At 55.2% G+C, this 18,174-nt stretch overlaps 1 protein-coding gene across 1 annotated transcript in view; it reads left to right on the top strand.

The window, feature by feature from the left end:
- The first annotated feature begins 462 nt into the window (after nucleotides 1–462).
- Nucleotides 463–18,174, top strand: part of MSMP (microseminoprotein, prostate associated) — a 33,954-nt gene continuing 16,242 nt past the window's right edge. The window contains exon 1 of the mRNA XM_069235347.1: nucleotides 463–896. Coding sequence (XP_069091448.1) covers nucleotides 794–896 — 103 coding nt within the window. The 5' untranslated portion in view covers nucleotides 463–793. The remainder of the gene's footprint in view (nucleotides 897–18,174) is intronic.

The following is an 18,174-nucleotide window of genomic DNA, read 5'->3' on the forward strand; positions in this document are numbered from 1 at the left end:
GTGAAGGTGTCAATCTGTGAAGGTGGTGTGTGTGCAGGGGTGCCCACCCGGCCCGGTGTGAAGGTGTCAGTCTGTGAAGGTGCTGTATGGGCAGGGGTGCCCACCCGACCCCGGTGTGAAGGTGTCAATCTGTGTGGGGGTCCCCATCCTTACAGGATTCTGTGCTAGCGCCATGGGAGGCGCCCCTTCCCTCTTCGGGTGCAGTTTGTTTGCAGAACAGCAGGGCACCCTCAGAGTCACTCCGACTGGCACAATAGCTGGCACTCCGCCTCTCACACTCATATTTACAAGTGGCCCCGACAGGCTGGGTTTTGTGAAGAACCTGGAAGAGAGGGCTCGAGGTGGCATTTCTCTTACCTCATGGCACAGCCTCGCGCCCCCTGGGGCTCCAGGGGGAACAGAGACTGCCCTGGAGGGCATGAATCACAGCTTCACAGCTTGTTAAACGTTCCCTCGACCCGTCCTGGTGTTTTCGTGCCTATCAGCGGAGGAAATGAGTTTTACAACCTTTCCAGTGGGTGCCAGCCCGTGGCCCGTGCGCCACTGCGGAACTTTATAAATATCTCCGGTCAGGAGAGAGCCTGTCAGCTGTCCACGGGAGGGCGAGGGGGCACCGAGATACACAGGGCACAGAGTGAGGAGTGCAGAGAATCCACAGACACCAGAGCAAATCAGAAAGATTTAGGGGTAGAAGCAAGAAGACGCGCAGAGAGGCACAGCGGAGACCTGGGGAAGGAGAAGGAGTAAAACTCAAAGAAAGATACAAAGGGAGGAGGCCTCGTCCGGACGCGCCATGAAGCTGCGCGTGCTGCAGGGTCTGCTGCTCGCGCGTCTGGCCGCCTCCTTCATCCTCCCACTCAGGGAGTCCCAGGCCAAGTGCTACTTCCAAGCGAGAGGTGAGTGAGTGCCCCCGGGGCTGGGCAGCGGCGGGACTCTGGCCCGGTGGGAAAGAGGTGCGGGTGTGCGTGCCCGAGGCCTGGGCAGAGATGGGACCCTACCCAGTGCGGCCACAGGGGTACAGGTGTGCGTACCTGAGGCCTGGGCAGCGATGGGACACTAGACAGAGGGGCCACAGAGGTACAGGTGTACGTACCTGAGGTGAAGACAGCGATGAGACACTGGATAGAGGGGCTTAGAGGTACAGGTGTGCGTACCTGAGGCATGGACAGCGATGGGACTCTGGCCCGGTGGGAAAGAGGTGCGGGTGTGCGTGCCCGAGGCCTGGGCAGAGATGGGACACTGGCTATAGGGGTCACAGAGGTACAGGTGTGCGTACCTGAGACCTGGACAGCGATGGGACACTGGTTAGAGGGGCCACAGAGGTACAGGTGTGCGTACCTGAGGCCTGGGCAGAGATGGAACACTGGCTAGAGGGGCCACAGAGGTACAGGTGTGCGTACCTGAGGCCTGGACAGCGATGGGACACTGGCTAGAGGGGTCACAGAGGTACAGGTGTGCGTACCTGAGGCCTGGACAGCGATGGGACACTGGCTAGAGGGGCCACAGATGTACAGGTGTGCGTACCTGAGATCTAGACAGCGGTGAGACACTGGCTGGAGGGGCCACAGAGGTACAGGTCTGCTTACCTGAGGCCTGGACAGCGATAAGACACTGGCCAGAGGGGCCACAGAGGTACAGGTGTGCGTACCTGAGGCCTGGACAGAGATGGGACACTGGCTAGAGGGGCCACAGAGGTACAGGTGTGCGTACCTGAGGTCTGGGCAGCGATGAGACACTAGCCAGAGGGGCCACAGAGGTACAGGTGTGCGTACCTGAGGCCTGGACAGAGGTGGGACACTGGCTAGAGGGGCCACAGAGGTGTAGGTGTGCGCACCTGAGGTCTGGGCAGGGATGGGACACTGGCCAGAGGGGCCACAGAGGTACAGGTATGCGTACCTGAGGCCTGGACAGAGATGGGACACTGGCCAGAGGGGCCACAGAGGTACCGGTGTGCGTACCTGAGGCCTGGACAGAGATGGGACACTGGCTAGAGGGGCCACAGAGGTGTAGGTGTGCGCACCTGAGGTCTGGGCAGGGATGGCACACTGGTCCGAGGGGCTCCAGAGGTATGGGTGGGCGAAGCTGAAGCCTGGGCAGCAGGGACTCCGAGGCATCGATAGGGTACACGCCAGAGATGGGCAGCTCGAAGCCACGGGGCAGCAGGTCCAAATGTGGGTACGCGACACACCTGCGCGCCGGAGTCGGGGTAGAGGTCGGGTGGGAAAGCAGAGCTGGGCAGTTTGGAGTGGGTGACAAAGAGGTAACCTTAGAGGTGGGTAACCTGGAGCAAGGGGCGCAGCACGAACCCAGAGACACAAAGGGATCAGAATCATTAAAATGACTGAACCCCGGGTGCAATGGTGAGTCTTATACTAGAAACATTAAACAGTGGCTTTTGTGGGATTCTGGCACTGGAAGATGTGACACTTCTGCTCAGAGTGTGAACTGGAGGAAGGACGTTTGTCCACAGTAGAACATGAAAAGCGCAGTTACTAAATGTACCTGGAACACGTTGTGCTCCAGACGTCACATACATTGGTGCCCACAGGACAGGCGCTGCTCTTTAAGGAGTACTGATGTCACAGGTCACTCAGTCTCTCAGACATGTCCCACCGCTGTCTGAGGACAATCTCTCGAGCCCTGAAGGTCCCGACCAAGGGGATAAACGCGAGGGCCCTGTCCTGCCCCGCAAATTACCTCCTTATTGGAAAGAGCTGCTTCCCGAAGCGCTGGAATGTGATTACGAGGTAAAGAGGCGCTATATTGTGATTAAGAGAGAGAGGCGCTATTTTGTGATTATGAGGTAAAGAGGCGCTATTTTGTGATTATGAGGTAGCGAGGCTCTATCTTGTGATTATGAGGTAAAGAGGCGCTATTTTATGATGATGAGGTAAAGAGGCGCTATATTGTGATTATGAGGTAGAGAGGCGCTATCTTGTGATGATGAGATAAAGGGGCGCTATCTTGTGATTATGAGGTGGAGGGGCGGTATCTTGTGATGATGGGGTAAAGAGGCGGTATCTTGTGATGATGAGGGAAAGAGGCGCTATCTTATGATGATGAGGTAAAGAGGCGCTATCTTGTGATTATGAGGTAGAGAGGCGCTATTTTGTGATGATGAGGGAAAGAGGCGCTATTTTATGATGATGAGGTAAAGAGGCGCTATATTGTGATTATGAGGTAGAGAGGCGCTATCTTGTGATGATGAGATAAAGGGGCACTATCTTGTGATTATGAGGTGGAGGGGCGGTATCTTGTGATGATGGGGTAAAGAGGCGGTATCTTGTGATGACGAGATAACGCGGCGCTATCTTGTGATTATGAGGTAGAGAGGCGCTAACTTGTGATGATGAGGTAAAGAGGCGCTATCTTGGATGATGAGATAAAGAGGCGCTATTTTGTGCTTATGAGGTAGAGAGGCGCTATCTTGTGATGATGAGATACAGAGGCGCTATTTTGTGATTATGAGGTAGAGAGGCGCTATCTTTTGATGATGAGGTGGAGCCGAACCTGTAAACAGGCTTTGAAACATAACTAGGTCGCGCACACTCGAGCAGGCGACCCTCTAATTACAAAAGGTATGTGGCATATGTGGCTTCTGAACACCTGGGTGCGTGTTTCACTCTTGGAGGTAGGGAGGGCACTGCTCGATGCCGTTCCTGTTTCCGTGCCAGATAAAATTATGAACTGGGGTGAATAACTTTTTCAGTAACTTTTTTATCTACTGAGCGTCGCTCTTAATCAATATATATGTTTTAATAGCATTGGAACGCCTGTGCACCACTTTGTTGAAATGTAACAGTAGCTAGTGGTATTACCACATACTGGTTTGTATTATTTGTCCTCAGTGGCATACTATGGCACATAATCTGCCTCACCACACATACTATGCCACATAATCTGCCTCACTACTTATACTATGCCACATAATATGCCTCACCACACATACTATGCCACAAAATCTGCCTCACTACATATACTATGACACATAATCTGCCTCACCACATACACTATGACAGTGGTTCCCAACCTTTTGATTTCTGTGGACCCCCACTTTATCATTAATGGAACCCAGGGACCCCCACTGAATCATCATTGGAATCTGGGGACCCCCCCACTGAGTCATTACTGGATGTTTGGGACCTAATTTGTCAATATTTGTTAATATTTTTTAATTTTCTAAGCAGTCGCGGACCCCGTGGGAAGGCTTCGCAGACCCCCAGGGGTCCCCCGACCACAGGTTGGGAACCACTGCACTACGACACATAATCTGCCTCCCCACATATATTGACACATAATCTGCCTCATCACACATACTAGGACACGTAATCTGCCTCACCACATACACTATGACACATAATCTGCCTCACCTCATACACTATGCCACATAATATGCCTCACCACACATACTATGCCACATAATATGCCTCACCACATACACTACGACGCATAATCTGCCTCACCACTTAACATGCATTTAATTACCCCATCCTTCAGTTAGCTCTGCCACATAATTGAAGCTTCTACTGCTGCACAATTCCAGTGGCCCTGGTTTTAGGCAGCCCAGTGGGGCTCCACATAATGATTCCAGAGAGATGAAAGGGCTGGTGGAAGCACAAGGGTTTGCGCCTGTGTCTAGCAGCCTCCATGCAGGCGCTAAACCCACAGAGGTGTTGTGTCCCCTGGCTCCTCTCTGGCAATTTACAGACCCTTGTGTGGCGGAGGGTAAGGGTGGCACCCTGTGGCGAGAGGGCGCAGCCAGTCTCAGGGGGGTTCCCTATGACCGAACTGTTATTCCCCACACTTTGACAAGATACTACATGTCAATAAATGTGAGGCATTTCATAGGCTCTCCTAATAGAACCTAAAGTGTCCCTTACCGCATAATCCGTCCTCTCGTGGCACACAATCTACTGAATTCAACCAATCGATCAAAAATAATTTTTTGGTCATTTTTCTAAATGTTTCATAATGTCATAGAAACCTTCACAAATAAATACACAAAAGACAGAAATATATCCACTAATACCTTCTGTGTGCTCCATAATTTGGCATAAGTTTTCCTCATACGTCCATGGCCATGCCGCGGGATTTGCCACATATTTCGGAAGACCTTGATAAAGGGCATAGGCGGCAGTGCCAGTGCATGGGATGCTGCTGTGGGTCACTGCACACAACTGCACTAGGGCACAAGGCACTACAGCGCAGTGGCATCAGGGCCTGCCCTCTCTGCGCTATTACACCGGGTGCAGCCATGGTGGAGGCAGGGTTTATCACAAGCCACCCTGGTGCAGGCAGCTAGAGGGACCCCCACCACATGGTGCAGGTCGTAGTTTCATGCATGTGTCATGCACACCGCACATGGTAATTAAAACAAGCCGGTGTCTACAACCAGTCAATCCTGAGCTTCCAGTAGCTCCCAGAAACCTTCAGAGTAGCTCACAGCCTCAAGCTTATTTTTAAATTAGCACAAGGTCATGTTTTTAGGTAGAGTGCGCAAGCGCTCTGACCTGTTGTAAATCTTGTGGGCTTTTAACCATGCCCACCGCACACCCATCACTATCGCTCGTTCGTGGGCTTGCCTTTCAAAAATCCTTTGTTATCATTGGTAAATGCTTTACGTTTGTCCCTGCTTGGGGTGGGCTTGTTACTGCCTTGGACATCGACCTTGTTGCATGGATAATTGCACGATTGCCGATAACTTTGACTGCGAGCAAACTTATTTTTCCTTTTGTGTGTCTCCTTCGTGCTCACGCTCATGGCGGACGTGGCACTTTGAATCGGCTCGCTTTTGTCAACTGTTTTACTTTTCATTTTCAATTTATGTCGCAAGAAAAGTCTGGTTAGGAATTTACAACGCTAACTCGAGCACACGTGAGACCCATTGCATTGCAAGTGCTTGTTCTTTTAAAGTTATGAGGAGCCTGTGTTTATTTTACAATATTGTCTCCAGGCTGGAGACAGTAAGGTCTGATAATGAGCAGATTTATGACCCAGACGGGGCACAGAGGTGAAGAACTGAAGCACTGAGGCTCTTAACTCTCAAATAAAGCCCTTGTCAACTCAATATTGGAGTGTGAGGGCAAAACACGGTTTATAAATGCTGTTAAATGAGAAAAAAATAAAATGAAAAGTTGCCTAGGTGATTAGGTTAAGTCTTCGTTTTCATTTTCTCCCACTTCAAAGTGTTGCATTTACTAGCAGCAGGCACTTGCTCTCAGTGGCCAGTCGACACTGGTGCCATACTTATAACTGAAAAATGCAGTCATTTAGATGGGCGGAAATGTAAGGTGAAGAGACATATTTATTTGAAACATTAAGTCATGGGCCCTCACCACGAGTTTGACAGACGAGAAACCCATCCGTCAAACTCCATACAGGGTGGCCGCCACAGTAGTGGTGACCACCCCACCGGACCTATTAGGGACCATATTTATACTCTGTTTGCACCGGATTTGCGTAATTTCTTTTGACACAAATCCGGAAAAATGTAACTCTATATTTATATTTTGGCGCTAGGCATGTCTAGCGCCAAAATATTGGAGTTAACAAAATTTTTTGCCTGTAGAAAACTATCTTGCGTCAATGAGATGCAAGGTAGGCGTTCCCAGGCAAAAAATGCCTCAAAGGCCCTAGCACCTTATTTATCCTCCCATGCAAAAATCACGCACAGGAGGAGGAGGGCCTTAAATAATGGGGCTAAGACTGCTTAGCGCCTTTATTTAACGCCAGGGTCTGGGCAGGCGTAAGGGGACCTGTGGACAGATTTCCATGGTCAGAGACCATGGAAATTGCCCACAGGTGCCCTTCCCTGTCCCCAGGGACACTCCCACCCACCCCTACCCACACCAGACGGGGGACCCATCCGAAGGTAAGTCCGGGTGAGTATTTTTTTTTTGGCCAGCGCCGCTCGGGGGCCCTGACTTGGGGACCTCTGCATGGCACTGGCCCCAGTGGCAATGTCCAGGGGACATTTGTCCCCTGGGCATGGTCATTGGGGTGGTGGGCATGGCTCCTGTCTTTACTAAGACAGGAGCTATGTCCATGGGGCTTGTGCGCCAGAAAATGGCGCAACACTGCTTAGAGGCAATTTTTTTGCCTCTAAACAGTGTAGCGCCATAATTTGGTGCACAAGCCCCGGTTCCCCCTACGCCTTCCCGGCCCTGTTTGCGTCCTTTACAAGGATGCTAACAGGGCCTTAGTGCCGGCTAGCGCCATTCCGTAAATATGGCGCCCGGCCGGCGTCATGGAATGGCGCCAGCCAGTGCTATACTTTTTGCTGCAAACCTGCACTTATGCAGACGGTGAACATTGCAACAATGCTGGGCAGGGGGATCCCTACACTGCCCATGTCAAGTACACGGGCAGTGCAGGGGCCCCCCTCTGACCCCCTGTATCTGTTCTCTGCCAGCCTTTTTATGGCGGTGAAACCGCCATGAAAAGGCTGGCGGAGAATGAGGTTATAATCCACAGGGCAGAGCTGCCCTGGTGGATTACAGTACAGTCTCCGCCACTGCCAGGCCGTCGGGGATCCCGGCTTTGCTGGCGGAACCCTGACGATCTGACCTCCAGGGGCTTTATGTGGCAGTCAGACAGCAGCAGCGGTCCTGACCACCACCGCGGGGTTGGTGGTCTGAAGACTGCCAGCTTTGTAATGAGGCCCTTAATGTTTTTCTCCACTTTCAATTAAACCAATTACGCCCTAATGTTTTATGAAGCATATTTCTTCAATTTCAATTCCTCCCATTTAAAAAAATTACCTATATTTTTCAATTATAAATATGGCACTGTCAGGGACATCTGCAGAACTTTTTTCAGTGGGGGGCACCGACATGACCCATCCGCCATGGTCCGTGGCATCCCGGACTGTTTTTGGCAGGAGCCGCAGCCTTACTAGTGCGGCCGCGTAACATTACGGCAGTCGTGGTGTTACGCTGCACTGTGAGTCTGTGTACCAGGCTATTCCTAAATCTAGAGGGTGGCAAGCGCCCCGCTTGCTCCCTCCCCATGGACGCCCAGGAGCACTGTGTCTACAGGCCACTGGACGCAAGATGCCTGCTGTTTGTAAATGTGACACTTGGAAATGGGGGAAACATCTGAATGATGGGTTTTATGTAATGCATGTCAAATGAAATTAACTCTTCAGCTGATATTTTTTTCAATTTAAAAGTTTCCTCTTTGCACACAGTAGGCATCTTGCTCCCCATGGTTGGTAGATAGGGTTTCATCCTTCTAACTGAGAACTGCAGCCATATCTTAAGTGGGAGAAGTCTAAAGTTCAGAAAAATGTTCCATATTATGAACATTTTTTTGGGAAATTTTTCTGCACTTTAAAGTTCTCCCTTTAAAAAAAATGTTTCTTTGTGTTATACATGTAAAGGTGCCACATATGACAAATGGTATGTCCTGTGCCACACGTACATACAACACAGGCTGCCAGTCGCCCACACACATGTCCATTCCTCCTCAAAGACCACGCGTTCGCTGACATAGCTCCGTCAAATGCCCTTATACAATGTCATTTGTTCAAATCATAGGCTCTGTGGACAATAGGTTTCAGTCAGTGAAGCTGGGCTTGGGGGTGTCTGGTAACTAAGAGTTTCACTGATCAGAGGTAGATTTCAGACTCCTGTCAACCAAAATTCCCAGTACTTAACATTCAAAAGTCATAACTTGGAGGGCTGCAAGGTGAAACTCCAGGGCTTGAAGTGGGATTTAAAAAGAGGAGGGAGGTCTTTAAAGGGGGCGTGGCCTAATCTGGCAAACTTCATTCCTGTAATTCCCAAAGTGTGGCAGCCGACCGGTATTGTATTCCCTCAGGCCTGCGCGCTGCGCAGAGAGGCCAAGGATTGGATGGCCGTGTATCCTGGACCCCTTAGTACCCACTGACAGGTACTGAGAACCTCGCAGCCTTCAGCCTTGCTCCAGAGCTGTCAGTCATGGCCACTTATAATCACCTGGAGGTGACTGAGTTCAATGTCTGCCCTATACAAGATTAATGTAATACAGGAAAAAATAGAAAGACGCAACATGATAGAAATAGCTGAGACATATAAAAAGGAAGTGACTAGCTAACAATGATTACCTTCACACTTTTTACATTCAGTCTTCAGAATCAATCAGTGTATATACTAGCAGTGTTAAGGACATGAAATTAGGGCCTGAAAGGGACCCGTCTCAACGCTCGTTTTTAAATACTACCGGATCCGCGACCAGGAGGGACCCGGCCCACTTAAAGCCCCTTGGAACCCCCCTCTGTGTAGTACTGCTGTGGGGTGAGAGTGCTTCCTCCTTACCTAGTACGGCGTCTGCACGGTATGAAGGTGAAGCTCTGGGTCCAAGGCGAAGGCCGCTGCTCCCTTCCCCGAAGGAGGCGGCTAGAGGCAGCGAACAAGGCGCTGTGCTCTGCACTGAGGATGTATGCGCACGTGAGGCAGAGGTGGAGGGCGCTCCCTGTGTCAGCAAGAGTGCCTGCTCTGAGTGGGGCCCAGTGAGAGGCCATGGGGCCCCTGAGACTGGATGCATCTCTGACACTCGGCCTCTAAGTAGGGCCCTGGTGGGAGACCATGGGGCCCCTGAGACTGGGTCTCTCGTGGGGCGCTGGCGAGAGGCCATGGGGCCCCTGAGACTGGATGCATCTCTACGTGGGGCGCTGGTGAAAGGCCCTTGGGGCACCTGTGGCGCCCGTGGAGGCCATGGGGCCCTTGACGCTTGGTCTCTACGTAGGGTCCTGGTTAGAGGCCATGGGGCCCCTGTGGCTGGATAACTCTCTCCTTGGGGTGATGTTGAGGCCATGGGGCCCCTGTGGCTCTGGTGAGAGGCCCTGGGCCCCTGTGTCTGGATGTCTCTCTACGTGGGGTGCTGGTGAGAGGCCATGGGGCCCCTGTGGCTCTGGTGAAAGGCCATGGGGCCCTGTGGCTGGATGCCTCTCTACCTTGGGTGCTGGTGAGAGGCCATAGGGCCCCTGTGGCTCTGGTGAAAGGCCATGGGGCCCTGTGGCTGGATGCCTCTCTTCCTTGGGTGCTGGTGAGAGGCCATGGGGCCCCTGTGGCTCTGGTGAGAGGCCCTGGGGCCCAGTGGCTGGATGCCTCTCTCCGCGGGGTGCCGGTGAGAGGCCATGGGGCCCCTGTGGCTCTGGTGAAAGGCCATGGGGCCCTGTGGCTGGATGCCTCTCTTCCTTGGGTGCTGGTGAGAGGCCATGGGGCCCCTGTGGCTCTGGTGAGAGGCCCTGGGGCCCTGTGGCTGGATGCCTCTCTCCGTGGGGTGATGTTGAGGCCATGGGGCCCCTGTGGCTCACGTGAGAGGCCCTGTGGCACTGTGGCTGGATGCCTCTCTACGCGGGGTGCGGGTGAGAGGCCATGGGGCCCCTGTGGCTGGATGCCTCTCTACGTGGGGTGATGTTGAGGCCATGGGGCCCCTGTGGCTCACGTGAGAGGCCCTGTGGCACTGTGGCTGGATGCCTCTCTACGCGGGGTGCCGGTGAGAGGCCATGGGGCCCCTGTGGCTCTGGTGAGAGGCCCTGGGGCCCTGTGGCTGGATGCCTCTCTCCGTGGGGTGCCGGTGAGAGGCCATGGGGCCCCTGTGACTGGATGCCTCTCTACGTGGGGTGATGTTGAGGCCATGGGGCCCCTGTGGCTCTGGTGAGAGGCCCTGGGGCCCTGTGGCTGGATGCCTCTCTACGTGGGGTGCTGGTGAGAGGCACTGTGGCGCTGGTGAGAGGCCCTGGGGCCCTGTGGCTGGATGCCTCTCTACGTAGGGTGCTGGTGAGAGGCCATGGGGCCCCTGTGGTGCTGGCGAGAGGCCATGGGGCCCCTGAGACTGGATGCATCTCTACGTGGGGCGCTGGTGAGAGGCCCTTGGGCACCTGTGGCGCCCGTGGAGGCCATGGGGTCCTTGACGCTTAGTCTCTACGTAGGGTCCTGGTTAGAGGCCATGGGGCCCCTGTGGCTGGATGCCTCTCTACGTGGGGTGCTGGTGAGAGGCCATGGGGCCCTGTGGCTGGATAACTCTCTCCGTGGGGTGATGTTGTGGCCATGGGGCCCCTGTGGCTCTGGTGAGAGGCCCTGGGCCCCTGTGTCTGGATGTCTCTCTACGTGGGGTGCTGGTGAGAGGCCATGGGGCCCCTGTGGCTCTGGTGAAAGGCCATGGGGCCCTGTGGCTGGATGCCTCTCTACCTTGGGTGCTAGTGAGAGGCCATGGGGCCCCTGTGGCTCTGTTGAAAGGCCATGGGGCCCTGTGGACTTGATGCCTCTCTACCTTGGGTGCTGGAGAGAGGCCATTGGGCCCCTGTGGCTCTGGTGAGAGGCCCTGGGGCCCTGTGGCTGGATGCCTCTCTCCGCGGGGTGCCGGTGAGAGGCCATGGGGACCCTGTGGCTGGACACCTCTCTACGTGGGGTGATGTTGAGGCCATGGGGCCCCTGTGGCTCACGTGAGAGGCCCTGTGGCACTGTGGCTGGATGCCTCTCTACGCGGGGTGCCGGTGAGAGGCCATGGGGCCCCTGTGGCTCTGGTGAGAGGCCCTGGGGCCCTGTGGCTGGATGTCTCTCTCCGTGGGGTGCCGGTGAGAGGCCATGGGGCCCCTGTGGCTGGATGCCTCTCTACGTGGGGTGATGTTGAGGCCATGGGGCCCCTGTGGCTCTGGTGAGAGGCCCTGGGGCCCTGTGGCTGGATGCCTCTCTACGTGGGGTGCTGGTGAGAGGCCATGGGGCCCCTGTGGTGCTGGTGAGAGGCCATGAGGCCCTGTGGCTGGATGCCTCTCTACGTGGGGTGATGTTGAGGCCATGGGGCCCCTGTGGCTCTGGTGAAAGGCCATGGGGCCCTGTGGCTGGATGCCTCTCTACGTGGGGTGATGTTGAGGCCATGGGGCCCCTGTGGCTCTGTTGAGAGGCCCTGTGGCTGGATGCCTCTCTACGTGGGGTGCTGGTGAGAGGCCATGGGGCCCCTGTGACTCTGGTGAGAGGCCCTGGGGCCCTGTGGCTGGATGCCTCTCTACGTGGGGTGCTGGTGAGAGGCCATGGGGCCCTGTGGCTGAATGCCTCTCTACGTGGGGTGATGTTGAGGCCATGGGGCCCCTGTGGCTCTGGTGAGAGGCCCTGGGGCCCTGTGGCTGGATGCCTCTCTACGTGGGGTGCTGGTGAGAGGCCATGGGGCACTGTGGCTGAATGCCTCTCTACGTGGGGTGATGTTGAGGCCATGGGGCCCCTGTGGCTCTGGTGAGAGGCCCTGGGGCCCTGTGGCTGGATGCCTCTCTACGTGGGGTGCTGGTGAGAGGCCATGGGGCCCTGTGGCTGGATGCCTCTCTACGTGGGGTGCTGGTGAGAGGCCATGGGGCCCCTGTGGCGCTGGTGAGAGGCCATGGGGCCCTGTGGCTGGATGCCTCTCTACGTGGGGTGATGTTGAGGCCATGGGGCCCCTGTGGCTCTGGTGAGAGGCCCTGGGGCCCTGTGGCTGAATGCCTCTCTACGTGGGGTGCTGGTGAGAGGCCATGGGGCTCCTGTGGCTCTGGTGAGAGGCCCTGGAGCCCTGTGGCTGGATGCCTCTCCACGTGGGCCCCTGTGGCCCCTGTGGCTCTGGTGAGAGGCCCTGGGGCCCTGTGGCTGGATGCCTCTCTACGTGGGGTGCTGGTGAGAGGCCATGGGGCCCCTGTGGCGCTGGTGAGAGGCCATGGGGCCCCTGTGGCTCTGGTGAGGAGCACTGGGGCCCCTTTGGGCGGTCGCATCTCTGAGGCTTGGCCCCTGGTCCCAGGGTGCTCTGCCCCGCGCTGCCAGCTGCTGTACCCAGGTCCTTGGCTCTGCCCTCGGTGGACCTGGCAGTGCCCACCCTGTGGCTGGCTCTGGGGGTGTCCGGGGAGCTGTACGCGGTAGTGCTGGTCTCCCCTGAGCCGCTCGACAGTATTTATAGCGCTGAGACGCAAAATGGCCCCAAGCGCAGAGGAAAAGGCCCTCCTATCGGGGCGCAGAGGCTGTGCTGCACAGCATTGCTACAGGTGAGGGAATGATCTGGACAGATTGGACTTCAGTGCGAGTTCAGTCTCTTCTCTCAGCGCCCAAACCCGAGGGTTTCTTTTAGACTCATCTGTTGGTGAAGGGTGGGCCCCTCGGTGCCTCATGTGAGACCCCAGACCCCCGGATCACAGAGGGGGCTCGGGCGATCCTATCCCCTAATGGGCTCAGGGCCGCAGGTGTCGCTTTCGCAAGGGCCTTCCTTGAGGGATGCTCAGAAATACTGCAACCGGGGCCTGACCTTTGTGTCCACACTGTCCAGGAGAAAGAGACCCGGTCACAGCACTTAACCACCTCCGGGTCAGCCAACAGCTGGAATGTCTCAAAGGTGTTCTTCAGTCACAGACAGATGTCACCCTGGCCCCAGTCAGTGATGCCATCAGTCTGCTTTGGGGTCAGGAAGTTTGAGAGGTGGATAAACAGGGAATAAACACGGCCAATTACTGCTAAATGTACCCTCTCTGGGAAGACACGGTTTGTCTCTGTGCACCGGTCTCTCACAATTAGGGCTGTCTCCGTCCTGCCCCTTTCTGTCTCTCCTGGTAGTCTCTCTGACCCGTCTACGGTGAGCAGTGTGAGTGCAGGGTGAGCGGTGTGAGTACAGGGTGAGCAGTGTGCCTTTGTGGGTGCAGTGCAGGGTGAGCGGTGTACCGTGTGAGTGCAGGGTGAGCAGTGTGCCTGTGTGAGCGCAGGGTGAGCGGTGTACCGTGTGAGTGCAGGGTGAGCGGTGTGAGTGCAGGGTGAGCGGTGTGAGTGCAGGGTGAGCAGTGTGAGTGCAGGGTGAGCAGTGTGCCCGTGTGAGTGCAGGGTGAGGGGTGTGAGGGCAGGGTGAGCGGTGTGCCGTGTGAGTGCAGGGTGAGCGGTGTGAGTGCAGGGTGAGCGGTGTGAGTGCAGGGTGAGCAGTGTGAGTGCAGGGTGAGCAGTGTGCCCGTGTGAGTGCAGGGTGAGGGGTGTGAGTGCAGGGTGAGCGGTGTGAGTACAGGGTGAGCAGTGTGCCTGTGTGGGTGCAGTGCAGGGTGAGCGGTGTGCCTGTGTGAGCGCAGGGTGAGCGGTGTACCGTGTGAGTGCAGGGTGAGCGGTGTGAGTGCAGGGTGAGCGGTGTGAGTGCAGGGTGAGCAGTGTGAGTGCAGGGTGAGCAGTGTGCCCGTGTGAGTGCAGGGTGAGGGGTGTGAGGGAAGGGTGAGCGGTGTGCAGTGTGAGTGCAGGCTGAGCGGTGTGCCCGTGTGAGTGCAGGGTGAGCGGTGTGAGTGCAGGGTGAGCAGTGTGAGTGCAGGGTGAGCAGTGTGCCCGTGTGAGTGCAGGGTGAGGGGTGTGAGTGCAGGGTGAGCGGTGTACCGTGTGAGTGCAGGGTGAGCGGTGTGAGTGCAGGGTGAGCAGTGTGAGTGCAGGGTGAGCAGTGTGCCCGTGTGAGTGCAGGGTGAGGGGTGTGAGTGCAGGGTGAGCGGTGTGCCGTGTGAGTGCAGGGTGAGCGGTGTGCCCGTGTGAGTGCAGTGCGAGCGGTGTGCCTGTGTGAGTGCAGGGTGAGCGGTGTGCCTGTGGGAGTGCAGGGTGAGCGGTGTACCGTGTGAGTGCAGAGTGAGCGGTGTGAGTGCAGGGTGTGCCCGTGTGAGTGCAGGGTGAGGGGTGTGAGTGCAGGGTGAGCGGTGTGCCGTGTGAGTGCAGGGTGAGCAGTGTGCCCGTGTGAGTGCAGGGTGAGGGGTGTGAGTGCAGGGTGAGCGGTGTGCCGTGTGAGTGCAGGGTGAGCGGTGTGCCTGTGTGAGTGCAGAGTGAGTGGTGGGCCTGTGTGAGTGCAGGGTGAGCGGTGTGCTGTGTGAGTGCAGGGTGAGGGGTGTGCCTGTGTGAGTGTAGGGTGAGCTGTATGAGCAGTGTGCCTGTGTGGGTGCAGGGTGAGGGGTGTGGCTATGCAAGGTCAGGGTCCAACACATGAAAGCTAGAACTTTTAGTATTGCCAGTGGTTGTTTGTTTTCGAGTTTATATGACAAGCAGAACAGTAGGTGCCCAAAGCAATTAAACTGAAGCCACATGGTTTGGGCTTCTACCTATTGGTCTAAGCATCAGGAACCCACTTTTGAATGGCATGTGTGCATGTACATTTAATGTAGATGCTCTGATAGATCTGAGTCATATGTCTAATTTTGGTATAATTTTAACGTTGTAAATGGGATATGTGGTTACTAAAATTCAACCAGAGGAGCTGGTCCGTGAGGGCTCTAAGGTAGTCGTCTCCTCAAAACTCTACGAGGATCATAGGCTACTGCACTTGTGCATATTCACAACTCTCCTGCAGTGCAGTGCTTAATTTGAGGGAGTGGTTTCCGGTGCTTGGTACTGGCACTTAATTGTCAACACCAGCGTTTATTATAGTCTGCCACATGGTGGCGCTGTTTGTCTAATTTAGAGACGTGCAGAACAATATTGCTTTGTTATTTCAATTTTCCTTAAAAGGACCAATACCTGCCACTCAAGCCATTCTTGTAGCATGAAGTGGCCTGGAATAGTCTGAATTGTGCCACCTGTAGCTGGGCCATGCTTAGTGGGTGTTGGCACTGTCATTGGCAGCACAGCCGGGGAGACGGTGGTGCACGCGGCAGCGGCTCCCCAGGGCCCCGGCTGTTATATGTTTACAAATTAAGCAGCCCCTGCTGTCATGGTACTCACCCTGGAAATGAGGGTGGGTGTGCCAAGAGCAGGAGGTGGCACCTTCCAGGGTGAGGGAGGGAAGGCCGCCCCCCTAACATCCGGATGCATTTGTTTGAAAGTACCATCTTCCCTGGCATGTTACCCCCATATTTCTCTGTATATATGTTGTTTTAGTGTATGTGTCACTGGGACCCTGCCAGCCAGGGCCCCAGTGCTCATAAGTGTGCCCTGTATGTGTTCCCTGTGTGATGACTAACTGTCTCACTGAGGCTCTGCTAATCAGAACCTCAGAGGTTATGCTCTCTCTGCTTTCTAAATTGTCACTAACAGGCTAGTGACCAATTTCACCAATTCACATTGGCATACTGGAACACCCTTATAATTCCCAAATATATGGTACTGAGGTACTGGTATTGGGGTTCCAGGAGATCCCTATGGGCTGCAGCATTTCTTTTGCCACCCATAGGGAGCTCTGACAATTCTTACACAGGCCTGCCACTGCAGCCTGAGTGAAATAACGTCCACGTTATTTCACAGCCATTTTTCACTGCACTTAAGTAACTTATAAGTCACCTATATGTCTAACCTTTACCTGGTAAAGGTTGGGTGCTAAGTTACTTAGTGTGTGGGCACCCTGGCACTAGCCAAGGTGCCCCCACATCGTTCAGGGCAAATTCCCCGGACTTTGTGAGTGCGGGGACACCATTACACGCATGCACTGTACATAGGTCCCCACCTATGTATAGCGTCACAATGGTAACTCCGAACATGGCCATGTAACATGTCTAGGATCATGGAATTGTCACCCCAATGCCATTCTGGCATTGGGGAGACAATTCCATGATCCCCCGAGTCTCTAGCACAGACCCGGGTACTGCCAAACTACCTTTCCCGGGGTTTCACTGCAGCTGCTGCTGCTGCCAACCCCTCAGACAAGTTTCTGCCCTCCTGGGGTCCAGCCAGGCCTGGTCCAGGAAGGCAGAACAAATGACTTCCTCAGAGAGAGGGTGTTACACCCTCTCCCTTTGGAAATAGGTGTCAGGGCTGGGAAGGAGTAGCCTCCCCCAGCCTCTGGAAATGATTTGATGGGCACAGAAGGTGCCCATCTCTGCATAAGCCAGTCTACACCGGTTCAGGGATCCCCCAGCGCGAAACTGGACAAAGGAAAGGGGAGTGACCACTCCCCTGACCTGCACCTCCCAGGGGAGGTGCCCAGAGCTCCTCCAGTGTGCTCCAGACCTCTGCCATCTTGGAAACAGAGGTGCTGCTGGCACACTGGACTGCTCTGAGTGGCCAGTGCCAGCAGGTGACGTCAGAGACTCCTCCTGATAGGCTCTTACCTGTGTTGCTTTTTATCCTCCCTCCTAAGTAGCCAAACCTCCTTTTCTGGCTATTTAGGGTCTCTGCTTTGGGGAATTCTTTAGATAACGAATGCAAGAGCTCATCAGAGTTCCTCTGCATCTCTCTCTTCACCTTCTGCCAAAGGAACGACCGCTGACTGCTCAGGACACCTGCAAAACCGCAATAAAGTAGCAAAGACGACTACTGCAACCTTGTATCGCTGATCCTGCCGCCTTCTCGACTGTTTCCTGGTGGTGCATGCTCTGGGGGTAGCCTGCCACCTCTCTGCACTAGGAGCTCTGAAGAAATCTCCTGTGGGTCGACGGAATCTTCCCCCTGCAACCGCAGGCAACAAAAGACTGCATCACCGGTCCTCTGGGTCCCCTCTCAGCATGACGAGAGTGGTCGCTGGAACTCAGCAACTCTGTCCAAGTGACTCCCACAGTCCAGTGACTCTTCAGTCCAAGTTTGGTGGAGGTAAGTCCTTGCCTCCATAACGCTAGACTGCATTGCTGGGTACCGCGTGATTTGCAGCTGCTCCGGCTCCTGTGCACTCTTCCAGGATTTCCTTCATGCACAGCCAAGCCTAGGTCCCGGACACTCTAACCTGCAGTGCACAACTTCCTGAGTTGTCCTCCGGCGTCCTGGGACTCCCTTTTGTGTCTTCGGGTGAGCTCCGGTTCACTCCTCTTCGTAGTGCCTGTTCCGGCACTTCTGCGGGTGCTGCCTGCTTCTGTGAGGGCTCCCTGACTTGCTGGGCGCCCCCTCTGTCTCCTCCTCCAAGTTGCGACATCCTGGTCCCTCTTGGGCCACAGCAGCATCCAAAAACCCTAACTGCGACCCTTGCAGCTAGCAAGGCTTGTTTGCAGTCTTTCTGCGTGGGAACACCAATGCAAGCCTCTTCACGACGTGCGACATCTATCCTCCAAAGGGGAAGTTTCTAGCCCTCTTCGTTCTTGCAGAATCCACAGCTTCTACCATCCGGTGGCAGCTTCTTTGCACCCTCAGCTGGCATTTCGTGGGTATCTGCCCACTCTCGACTTTGTCGCGTTTCTTGGAGTTGGTCCCTTTGTTCCACAGGTACTCACGTCCAGAAATCCACTTTGGTTGCATTGCTGGTGTTGGTCTTCCTTGCAGAATTCCCCTATCACGACTTCTGTGCTCTCTGGGGAATATAGGTGTACTTTACACC

The sequence above is a fragment of the Pleurodeles waltl genome, chromosome 1_2 (genome assembly GCF_031143425.1).
Source record: "Pleurodeles waltl isolate 20211129_DDA chromosome 1_2, aPleWal1.hap1.20221129, whole genome shotgun sequence".
Classification (NCBI taxonomy): Eukaryota; Metazoa; Chordata; class Amphibia; order Caudata; family Salamandridae; genus Pleurodeles; species Pleurodeles waltl.